We start from the raw sequence: 11989 nt of genomic DNA, 5'->3' as shown, positions 1-11989 counted from the left end.
CCGTGCACAGTTCAGAAGTCGGAACAACAGGGCGAGCAAAGGAGCCTTAGCTTAGGTGTGTATGTGCTTGGTGATCGCCACAGTCTGACTCCTAATTGACTTCATTGTGGGTGTTTCGGGAAACACATTTCCACACAAACTTTGACTGACCTGAAGTACACAACAACAGCAGCACGAGTGACAGGTGAAAGATCTGCTGGAAATCGACTGAACAAAATGGTTTACATGTCCTTGTGTGTGTGTGTGTGTGTGTGTGTGTGTGTGTGTGTGGTCTCTTGTGCCGATATGTACAAGGAAATGTGTGCATGTGGTTGCATTCGTGCAAGAGTGTGTGTCTGCGTTGTGGTTAAATGAGATTCCCGATGGGAATACGGGGCAGGCAGATGTAAGCCTGCGGGGTCCTGCTGAGGTTGATGGGGTTTCCGTCCAGACGGATGTCCTCCAGTGCATTCCTGATGTAGTTGTAGTCCTTCAGGTTGCAGAACGTATCCTCGTGCATCATTTGAATATTGTTCCGCTGTGTGAGGAGACAGGAGGGCTTGAGATCAGTTTATCTACCACTGTCAGATAGAGCTTCAACTAACGATTATTAGTTGATTATTAGTCGATTATTTTCTCGATTAATCGATTGGTCCAAAAATAGCAGAAAACCTTAAAAAATGTTGATCGGTGTTCGTCACACCTGGAAATGATGATGTTCTCAAATGTTTTGTTTTGTCCACAAACCAAAATGATTCACTTTTACTGATTTCTTTGTTATCCAGAGCAAAGAAATGAAGAAAATATTCACATTTAAGAAGCTTAAACAATCGGAAATCTTGTTTTAATCATGAAAAAAGCTTCAAACTGACTAATCGATTATCAAAATAGTTGTCAATTAATTTAATTAATTGTTTCCGCTCTACTGTCAGACAAAAGGAACCCCGACTCTAGGCCATGCTTGGGCCATATGAAAAACCAAAAACCGCTGTGCACTTATACAGGACCTGTAACTATGGATAGGGATTTAATCCCACGAATGCGAAGAACAAGCGTATGATGATTTGAACCTTTCTCTCCTCGGTGTCAGCCAGTATGAGGCAGATGTACTGTACCTGTAGGTGTAGGGATCGCAGGCTCTCTGGTAGAGGCACTGGGATGTAGTCCATGTGGTTGTCTGTCAGGTAGAGGTACTGCAGGCTCGACATGTCCTGGAAACGGAGCAATACATGTCACGTAATTTGAATTCTTAACACATTTGAAGCTAATCTGAGTACAAGATCATGGATAACGGTCATCAGCTTTGTCGGGTTCGGGCCGGGCTGGGTCAGGTCGGGTTGTAATATTCATGATTACGAGTAAAGGTGCACATACTTTGAACGCCTCTCCGTGAACACCCTTGGTGCCGATGTTGTTGTGGCTGGCGTCAATCAGGCTCATGGTCCCGGGGAGGGCGGGCAACTGTGAGATGTGGTTTTCTCGGAGCACCAGCTCCTCCAGCTCGGGCAGACCCAAAAATGCTCCGTCGTCGATGCGTGTTATCTCGTTGGCAGTTAAGTCGATTCTCTTCAGCTTGTCTAAAGGGAAGCAGGGAAAACAACACTGCGAGACACTTTTGATACCGACGTTTGTTCATGCCAACGGTCAGAGGAACGGAGGTGGAGTAATGCTGTACACCAATCCCTTTGTCTTAATATGCAAATTCATTTTGATTTCAATTTTCATTCAAGTGGGAAACATACTCATGGAGGCGAAGTCGGACTTGTTGATCTTGGTTATTCTGTTGTAACGCGCATAGAAGTGAGTGGTGTCTTTGGGGAGAGGTGGAACACTGTCCAGCTTCAAGTCGTCACAGTAGACTGAACCACCAAGGCACGTGCACAGCAAGCAAGTGGGCATACCTGTGACATGCATAGAAAAAGAAGAGAGGGAGTGAGAATGAGGTGTGGAAAAACAGAAGGCAGAGTGGATCGTAATCTGTGGAATAAGCCTCAACCCCTTTCAGAGCCTACAAGGCAATGTCGGTCACATTCAGGATACCAAGCGGTACCGTGGTTTCCCGCGATACCCCTAGGAAATCTGTCCCTTGTTGTTCTTTACTGACCTGATCTGTCAACCACAGGCTCATCAGGCTCATCGGGTTCATCGGGTTCTGGCAATTCAGAGCTCACTGACCCTTCTACACTGCCAGTACCCTCCTGAGGGGTTTCTGGTGTAGTCGGAATCAGCCCCTCCTCTTGTTAGAGACAAGATCAGGTGTTAAAAGAAACAGGTTAGATAAGCACGGACATGGAACAGGAAGTCCAGCAATCAGTGGCCCACTGTTTACCACAGAGATGAGTTAAATACAGTACAGTATATTATCAGTTTCACACTGTTAATATATCATGTTTTAGTTGATGAATGGTGGTTGAATGAAAATGTCTGTTGAAAATATGATTGTTAGAAAAGAACAAACACTTAATTCCGAATAGATGTAACAGTTAGAGTTTCAGTTGCCCCCATGAACCACGTTTATGTCAAAGTACTTGTACTGACCGACTCAATTATTGCTAAAATGAAAAATAAAAGTTTTACAATTCGGGAGCCAGCAAATTGTGTCCCTTTCTGAACATTGTCCCCACCACCCTCCTTAATACTGACCTTTATCAATGTCAGGGACCAGAATTACATCAGGTAACTTGGCGTCTCCTGAGCCTGAGATACCAGAAGTACCCGAGGCTCCAGAGACATCTACATCTCCAGAGACTCCAGTATCACCTGAGGCCCCTGAGATTCCTCCTGAGAAATCCCCAGAAGCACCCGATGCCTCCTGAGGGATTGTGTCGGGAATGAGGGGCAGCTCCTCCTCTTGTTAGAGCCAAAGGGTTGGGTTAGGTGACACAAAGTTAGGAGTTTATGGGGTGAAAGAGACAATCAACCAATTAAACAATCAGTCACAGTCACACTTTACGTGAGACAGTATGTTAGAAAGACTAAGCAAAACAATGTCATTTAGTAAGATCAACATTTAACTACATTTAAAAAGGGATGCAGTTGAATGGACATTTAAGACAACAAATAAACATAAATCACAATGAGTTGTTATTATTATTATTATTATTATTATTTTTTTAAATCAAGAAATGGTGTTGCCACCAGATTCTGCTCAGTAAAAGTACTAACCTCCAGATAACAAAGTTATGCCAGAGTCCCCAGACTCACCAGAGGCCCCAGAGAACCCAGAGCTTCCGGAGGCCCCTGAGATCAAGAGATCTCCAGAGAACCCAGAACCAGACTGGTCCCCAGACTCTCCAGAGCCCAGGGGGAGTTCAATGGAAACCTCAGCACCTCCAGAACTAATGTCCCCAGAGGCTCCTGAACTTGTGGATCCCAGGGTATCCCCAGATCCTGAGACACCTCCAGATCCCCAGAGATCCCCAGATATCAAGACATCCCCAGACAACAAGAACTCTCCAGATCCCCCAGAGCTGAAGAGCTCCTCAGAGGCTCCAGAGATGAGGATAATGTCACCAGAACCCCCAGAACCCCCCGAGTACCCGGAGACCCCAGAGACCAGGAGATCTACTGAGCCTCCAGACCCTCCAGACCCAGAAGCCCCAGAAGCTCTCGAGGCCCCAGACCCTATGGAACCCCCAAAATCCCCGGATACATGAAGAATGTCGATGGGCATCAGACGCAGCTCCACCTCTTGTTAGAGACAAGATTAGGTATTAATTAAAAGACAGACACAAATCCAGTGGATCATTAATCGGGGTTGGATTTCACAGTGATGATGATTAGGTTCAGCAGAAGTTGACAAATGGACACATTTAAACATTCAAAGCTATTTAAATGGAAGGCATGCACATGGAGATGCAGAAAATGAGTTATCAGGATGGATTAGTGTTTCTTTTGTTTTGGGTTGTTTTGTTAATTATGGGTAATACTGCTTTCATGAGTCCACCAGCCCCACGAAGAGCAAGGTCAAACTGAGGACGTGTGTGAGGTGAATTCATATTTATGTGCTTTTTCAGACCTTTTTGTGTGTCTGGGCCCATGAGAACCCCAGATCCCCCTGAACCCTGAGGGACGAGCTTGTGTTCTAGGGGCAACTCTTCCTCCTCCTCCTCTTCTTCCTCTGCTTCCTGTTCCTCCAACGAGGCCTCGGGTACAGGGTAACTATAATCAGGTGGGGCCAGTGTTCCAATCTCTATCTGAGGGAAAGACGGTAGCAGTGAGTCAAAAATGAACCTGCAGAAGAGATCCTGGATCCAAAAAAGAGAACCTGGCCTTTTAGTTACAAAAAAATATTCAAATTAAGCTCATTCTGTACTTCATGGATCCTGAATGGTCATTTTTGAGACATTAGAAAACACAGGTAAACACAGCTAGACTTATTTATTCCAAAATAAAAATACTAACATTTGGTAAGCTCTAATATACCATCCACACAAAATGTCAAATTTCAGTGTAGTAGTATGATGATTTTTTTTTATTCACAGTTCAATCAAGAATCAGAAGAATATAGAAAGAAGAATATACAGACAACAGACTCCCCTTCATTAAACTGAAGTTAATGCTATAGTCTGTCATCTCAAGTCTTTTTGGGAAAATTTGAACACTGCATCCACAGTACAGGTTTCAGCTTGAGCAGACCAGGGTTTCCCAATCCTGATCCTCGGGGGATCCCTGAACCTGCATGTTTTAGATGTTGCCCTGCTCCCACACACCTGATCCAAGCTCGTCATCGAGGTCAGCAGAGGCCTGATAATGAGCCATTCAATTGAATCAGGTGTGCAACCTCTAAAACACACACAGGACGGGGGCCTCTGTTCCCCAACGTCAGTCAAAAGGCTGAGACCAGCACGGACCCATCCCTCCACAAATCGCAGCAAACCTTCCTTCCTCCACCACTAGATGACAGCAAAGTGTTTAGACTGAAGTCGCTGAGGCTGAGACAGCAAGGACAAACTCTGATGCTCCATCCACCGCCACAAACCAACCACGGTAGTATCAGATCAATGATGGATAATACTTTGGTGGAACTGCTCACAAACGTCTTAATCTTTGTAAATTAAGAGTTAGTTAAGTGAAAGACAGACAAGCTGCACAGGGTACTTCCACATAACTTACTCACTAAAGGTTAGCAGTTTTGTTAACCCTTTAAATTTCATCCTTGGGGATCATTTAGAAGACAACTCTGTCAAATGATCAAAGCGTTGTGAATGACAGTGCCCTGAGTTCTTTTGTTCAAAGACTCGGACACATTCATCTCACGTTTACTGCTACTGCCCTTTCCTATTTTGATGTTTTTGGTGCTTGACGGTGCTGCAGTTCTATCATTGTCCAGACGAGGGCAACGAACCTCCACACACTACCTCAGGTAATACCTGACACTTGCTCACGCCCAACAAGCCTGACTCAGTCCTGCGGAAAGGGAATGGTCCTTGTGGAACCAAGACACACATGGTAGCTGCAAGAATGCATTTTCTACTCAAAAAAGTGATCAGATACCAGAAAGCCAAGAGGTAAAAGTAAATGATTACGTCCAGAAAACTAAAGGCAAACTATGAAGAACCTGAAGAGCTGAATAGAAAAAGTAATGCAAAAGCATTAAATCTGGTAATGAAGAGATATTTAGCAGTGAATCTGACATTTTAAAGCTTGGCAGCGACATAGTTTGGGATACAACAAGGTAGGCCTTTGAAATGTGTTGTACAGAGTTAGCTCCCTGCAGCTCTCCCCTTCACTCCCCCCAAAACAAACATTTACACCCGAGGGAAAAGAAGAGGCGAAAAAAGCTGGCCACTAAAAATATATAGAGAAAAATTCTGGAAAGAGCATGGGAATCCAGAGAGCAGAGGGAGCGATGCCGAACCCAAATTATGTCGTTGCTATATATGTTGTGGGCATGTCAATCATAAAATGGTAAATTTTGAGAGTTAATTAGTGAGCCTTAGATATGCAAGTCGGCAGATTTTGTTTGGACGGAGCACAGGTCGCTGTTTCCACTCTCCAGTGAAGCTAAGTGAAGCTAAACGGCAGCAGCTATAGCTTCACAGGCCATTTCCACCAAGTGGTACGGTTTGATTCAGTTCGGCGCACGGTGACCAAAATACTTGATCCGTGCCATTCCACTTCTGCCGGGGGAACTTGGCACCCTAAACTAGTGGGGCTAGACACACAGGCAACAAGGGCAACGGATGTGCCATTTCTTTTTTTTAATATATCACCTCGTGGTGAGCACTGAAGGCTGTTTGTGTTTCTTTATTAAAGAATAATGAATGTCAACGTGCAGCAGTGTTCACTGTGTGGCGTTCCGCTACTTGGTTAACCACACTTACGCAGCTGACGCGGCCATTGCCATCTGGCCTACAACACCATACTGCGGTGTTTTCATCTGGAGTTTTGTCCAGCGACTTCGATTATTCAAGGGTGCAATTTGCAGTGGACTCAACTTGTGAGAAAATGATGAAAGACACAGCTGAGGACACGCCTCAGTAAATCAAAGCGTCTGCGGAGGCTTTTGAAATGCAGCCGCCTGAAGACAAGACAAGACTTTGCATAATGTAACATCATAGATGAGCCTTCACTTCTCTGAAAAAAAAAGAGGCAAGCCTCGAGGAGAGACGTACGAACAAAGAGCTGGAGATGGAAAGTAAAGACTCGGCATTCCAGAGGCATGGAGCTCATCACTACTTAATTTCCCTCCTGACGTCTGACAGTGTGAATGAAATCCATTTTAATCTTCACTCTCTTTAAACAGCCAGTCTATGTGAAGATCTGCCATCTCACCTTTAACTATGCCGTAGACAAAACAAAAGTGATCATTACTCAAATGTGTTTATTCTGCGCAGACAATCGCTTGCACTAATTACTGTTTCTCATCTTCCTGCTCTCAAAAAATGTCACTTCCCGGCTCGTTCAACGGCAAAGAGAGAGACGTAGTTAAAGCCAGTCCCTTGTAACACACGGCAACGTTCCCACAGTGAGCACTGGTGTTATAACAGCGGCAAAACCTTTGCGCAGCAGAATTAATGCACTTCAATTTTGGCGCGAGGCCGACATCTGCTCATGCATAACTGCTAAAGCTGCTCTGGATTGTGGAATAGGTCTTAGATAACAGCAGTGGTGTGAGTACACTCCACATCAGGTTTAACTTAAGTCACTGGTGCAGAGGAAACATGTTGAAAGTCCTGTGCGGATGATGCCAGTCGCTTATTTCCTTGTGCCACCTTGACGTTGCTCCGGCTCATTAATCATAAATCTGGCCGTTTGAGCATGCACTCCAGGTTTGGCACATCGATCGCTCCTAATGAAAGTGTGTTTAAAGCCCTTTTCTGAATCATCTCTTCAAGTACGATGCCACTTTTTTTACAAACATCTGTTGTGCAGAGCAGAATCTGGATAGAATATTACAAAAAAAAATCCCATTTTTGGGCTAATTTCCTCTGTGCAACACATTTCTAGTAAAGACTAACAGCAGGTTACAATGACAGAGGAATCATTTCATTGTCGCCATCTTGCTTGCAGCTCTTTGACATCCACTCACTGAAGCTATGTGGAGATATTATCAGTGTGGGAAAATACAGAAGACGATGCTCCGTTGAAACTAATATAGACCTTTTTTTTGACCACACTAAAATGAATAAGTAAATATCCCTTTTATTTTTTTTCATGAAACTATGTGATAAAATACCACTGATGCGTCAATCCTGTTTGATTCCATGGATGAAACTTGAATCTACTTGACTTTACCCCAAAATGGCTCCCGTTGGTATCTGCTCCCTGAACCATTTGACCTCAATTTAAAACCAGGCAGGTTCACCATTATTACACAGTCACAGTTAGCATCTGTGAAACCTGGAAGGAAACCTGGATTTTAGATGAATTTTGGTAGTGTAATCGTGACAAGTTTTCCAGAAATCAGTACAAAACTATGCCAAGCCGTTGCAGTGACTATTGGATGTTATAAATGTTAACTTGGGGTTAAGTTCTTGCCCATGGACACATTAGCATGTAGACTAGAAGAGCTGGGGTAAGACCCACGGAGTCACAGCTATCTGTTTTAAGTACATTCTCACCCCTTTTTTGCTCAGTTTTTGGTGTCCACCATCCATCTACCATTGGACATAGTCACCTGGTTTCCTCCTGAAGCCAGCCAGGAAGTTAAAATATATAGAATAGCCACAAAGAAGTTTGTTTGAATGGCTTATTTCTTTTAACACCAGTAAACATTTTCTCGAGGATGTAATGGTCTCCGGTGCTAGTTTCAGAGAAGAAAAAAATACGATAAAGTAGGAGCCCGATTGCTGTCTTTTGGCGTGTTTCCATAAAGCCCTGGGTCATGGCAGGCTTGTGTTTCCACTGAGAACAGTACTTGGTAGGTGGTGTGTGATATACGTAGCATGACATTGTACTGGGGCGCCGACAACGACCAATGACATTGACACAATACAACACAACAGACGTCAACACAACGGAGACTTTTTGGGGGGTTTTCTGCTCAGTTTGTGGATGTTTGTCTCAACAAGACATCCAGCTTTGTATGAGAATAGACTGCAGGCGTTGATGAAACACCAGTCGCGAGAGAGTGATGCTTTTGTGGGTCTAGCTCCACCCGTACTGCACCGTACCATTACTCTGGTGCACCTAGGGAAGGGTACTGAATAATGGAACGGTTAGGGGTTGGTTAATTTGGGACCGTTGAACCGTTCCACTCGGTGAGAACGTCATATGAATTTGTGTTGTGCAAATCCTCAATGTGATGCCAGCCAAAATTGAAAATCTTGAGGCCTCAAAATGGGAGTTCCGATCCCCACGGGTGACATCGTGGCCAGTTGCCACTTGGATATGACGGACTTTGCAAAATATCTAGAATAAATATCAACATGCTATTACACTTGAAATCACAAATAAATTCACAGTAAATCACTTATATTCCCTAAAACCCAAACAGTTTTGGATCTATACATTTTCTTACCTGAGGATCATCAATTGTCAGCCCATCTTCATAGTCGTAGATATCCTGGTTCTCCACATTTAAGTTGTCTAGATCCACATCGTAGTTGGCGCCGTCGTACGAGTCCAGGTCCACTTGTCGGGAAAATCTGGGGTTGGCCACCACTGCTTTGAGGACCAGGAGTCCCAACATGAGCCGCACGAGCATCCTCATCGTCCACCTGGACACGCACAGTTACTTGTTATTTGTCGTATGCAGCTGTCAAAATCCGATCTGGTAAAGGAAAAGTTTAAAGTCATTTCATTCCATAGTTCTACACAACGTGTAGGTGCCTTTCAACAGGACATTGTCCTTCATGAAGGAGAAAATCTCTATACATATACTGCTACAGACCAGGCCTTGACTTTGGGTGACGTCGTAAAGGTCAGTGACTTCATTACAGAGGTGCAGACAGCTAGAGAGGTCACAATATGAGAGTCTCTTGCCTCACACAGCCAGATGCTCGCATGTTTCAGTGATGCTTTTGGGTTTAAAATAACAGATCTCCTTGCCGTCTTTGGTTGAGGCTTCTGAAAAGGTTTTGGGCCGAATTGTGTGGCTACTTTCAGTGTGTGGACATCAACTATGTTGGTGCAGGTTCTCAGTCATCCAGGTCTTCTTCAGCAGTTGGCTGGAGGCGACTCAACCCAAGCAAGTCCAGTCGCCTACAGCCAACGTCTGAAGAACCCGCTGAAATCAGTGTGCTTTTTTTTGGTTTGTGCATGAAAAAAATACTTGGATGGATGGAGGCACAGAAAAGCTTTCAGGGAGGTAGAAAAGTTCACGAATCAATAAGAGGTGTAAATGCAAATAACTGCAAATAAAAGCGGATGTTTAGAAATCGTGTCACTGAAAACTCTTCTGGAAAAAAACTGCAGAAACTGGAGGAATGTGTGAAACCCGACATTCCTCCACTTAGGACAGCAGCATCAGCTGGGACTCCACATTCTTCTGTAGTAACATGGACTTGTGTTCCACCCACTACTGAAACAAATCTTTAAAGATTTGATGGAAACCTACATAGTTTCTCCTCTCCTAAGCTTAATGAGGCTGATGTAGTTCATAAATGCGAATAAGTGTATTTAATTACCACACAATTAGCTATCGTCTTAAACATCAGACTTGGGAATCAATGGTCTTACAGTGGAGGAATGTTATAGCAAGTCCGTGGCAGGTGTCGTCGCAAAGGCTGAGTCCTCTAGGCCTGGCCAGAGAAATGGAGAGCGAGGGAAGGAGAGAAGATAGAGAGAGAGAGTGAGAGCGAGGTGGACAAGATGTTGGCCCTCAGGGTTAGATGGAGCGAGTGAGGAAAAGACTTGAGTGGGAGAGAGAGCGAGAGAGAGGGAGAGACAGGTCTCTCAGCTCGCTCGACCCCTCGCCCCTTTACAGAGGGGCTTTATGAGGCCCGGCCGCTGCATGTCTCAGCACTCACACTCCAAATTCCACCGAGGTTTGTGGACAGGATGGCAGTGAGTTACTGCTGCAAGGAAACGCTTCATTCAGTGCAGTGACACACACACACACACACACACAGAGACACATCCTCTCACAGACACACACTGTCTCAGCACACCTATCTTTTCTGAGGGGGGGGGGGGGGGGGGGGATTGAGCTGCTATTTTAGGACGAGGAGAGACATACTTAAGAGTTATTGACTTAAATCTATTTTATATATGAATCAATGTCTTCATTTTTTGCAGCAACTTAAAAAGTCAACTTTCTGTCATGAGGCTTTGGAATCCAGCATGGCTACACTGAAAAGACGGACTATGCTAAAGACAGAGGTGCGCTTTTATTCGGTCCATCACAGTGTGCAGTGTATGTGTGTGGAAACTATGTATGTTTGTATGTGAGCGTAGCCTCCGGACTACCTCTGTGTTTTGTTTGGCTCCACGTCGGGCATTCCTGATATCCAGCGATTCTAAGCCACAGAAAACAAAACTTCCCAAACAAACATCCCAGTGCGACTGCGAAGCCGGTGCGTTTGCATCACAACGAGGGTGCATTTCATTTAGAAAAGAAAAAGCACCTGACAAAAATCAGTCGGTTAGTAAAATCAAATATGCAACGTGTCATTTTTGTGTTAAAAATCTAAGTTCAATTTGCCCCAAATTTGAAGACATCGTTTTAAGCAAAATTGGTAAAAAATGCAACATTGTCGTCAAGGTCGTCAAACAAATCGAACAATCACCTTTGAGACACTGACACCTGACTCACATCTAACAAGGCTCCTAAAAGCAACAGTCAACATCTTGCAATCACCAAATGAGTGAATAAATGACAACAGAGACATCATAATATAAGAAATTCTCTGAGCAGCTGCACCACCAAATTAATTAGCCAACAGCTCCAGTGCAAAGCCGGAGAAGCGGTTCTAAAACTCAGCATCACAGAGCCACTGAACCAGAGTGTAGATCGCTCCAGGAACACTTACCTCTGTCTCCTGCTTTCCCGAATGGTCCCGTCAGCCGTGATGGAGATGCTGAGGGCTCCGGGACTTGGCCAATGGTGAGAGGTCGCACAGGGTGCCTTGAAGAGGGAGGGTATGTGTGTGAAGTGTGTGAAAGGTGTGTGTGTGTGTGTGTGTGCAGGTCTGCGTGCTCTGGCAGACCTGAGTGCCCTGCCGTTTATGTGTGAAGGTAGGCACTGAGACTGATTGGACCTGAGCAGATTGCTTTTGGTGACTGGGAGTGCACCCACCCTGCACTGAGCACCCGCATGCACGGCCTTGTCAAACACACACAGACACCAGACACAGAGAGAACCCCCCCCCCCCAGCCTCAGTGACTTACTAACCTTTAAATCCCCTACAAGAGTATCCTTTATTTTTTTAGATTGAGTGTGGCTCAATCAGCTTGGGATATTTGTAAGGCTTTTCCCGGTGTGAAACTTTGGCATGTGTTGCTTTCATGTATGGGGGGGATCCACTGGGCCCTTGAACACAATGGGATCTCTGTGAGGAGCCTGTGTTAGCATGGTGCTGAGAGGAAGTCCCAGCTTGGAGGAAGGCCTCTGCCCTCCCTCTTG

General features: G+C 44.8%; 1 protein-coding gene across 1 annotated transcript; it reads right to left on the bottom strand.

The window, feature by feature from the left end:
• Positions 1-213: 213 nt before the first annotated feature.
• Positions 214-11645, bottom strand: epyc (epiphycan). The gene is made up of 10 exons (XM_058625519.1): positions 11397-11645; positions 8945-9143; positions 3998-4175; positions 3145-3669; positions 2623-2829; positions 2084-2215; positions 1722-1880; positions 1354-1556; positions 1095-1190; positions 214-517 (listed from the first exon to the last, which is right to left on the bottom strand). The coding sequence occupies exons 2-10, from the start codon at positions 9134-9136 to the stop codon at positions 347-349; spliced, it is 1863 nt and encodes a 620-aa protein (XP_058481502.1). The 5' UTR covers positions 9137-9143; positions 11397-11645; the 3' UTR covers positions 214-346.
• Positions 11646-11989: the final 344 nt, after the last annotated feature.

The sequence above is a fragment of the Solea solea genome, chromosome 3 (assembly GCF_958295425.1).
Source record: "Solea solea chromosome 3, fSolSol10.1, whole genome shotgun sequence".
Taxonomy (NCBI): Eukaryota; Metazoa; Chordata; class Actinopteri; order Pleuronectiformes; family Soleidae; genus Solea; species Solea solea.
The sequence above is the reverse complement of the archived record's forward strand: the minus strand, read 5'-3'. Positions and strand labels throughout refer to the sequence as shown.

Bases quoted from the DNA above. Each gene is read 5' to 3' on its own strand.
- epyc (XM_058625519.1), bottom strand. From the start codon at position 9,136: ATGAGGATGCTCGTGCGGCTCATGTTGGGACTCCTGGTCCTCAAAGCA. The intron at 4,176-8,944 runs GTAAGAAAATGT...TCTTTCCCTCAG, and splicing joins TGACAATTGATGATCCTCAG to ATAGAGATTGGAACACTGGC. The intron at 2,216-2,622 runs GTCAGTATTAAG...GTCTCTAACAAG, and splicing joins GGTCCCTGACATTGATAAAG to AGGAGGGGCTGATTCCGACT.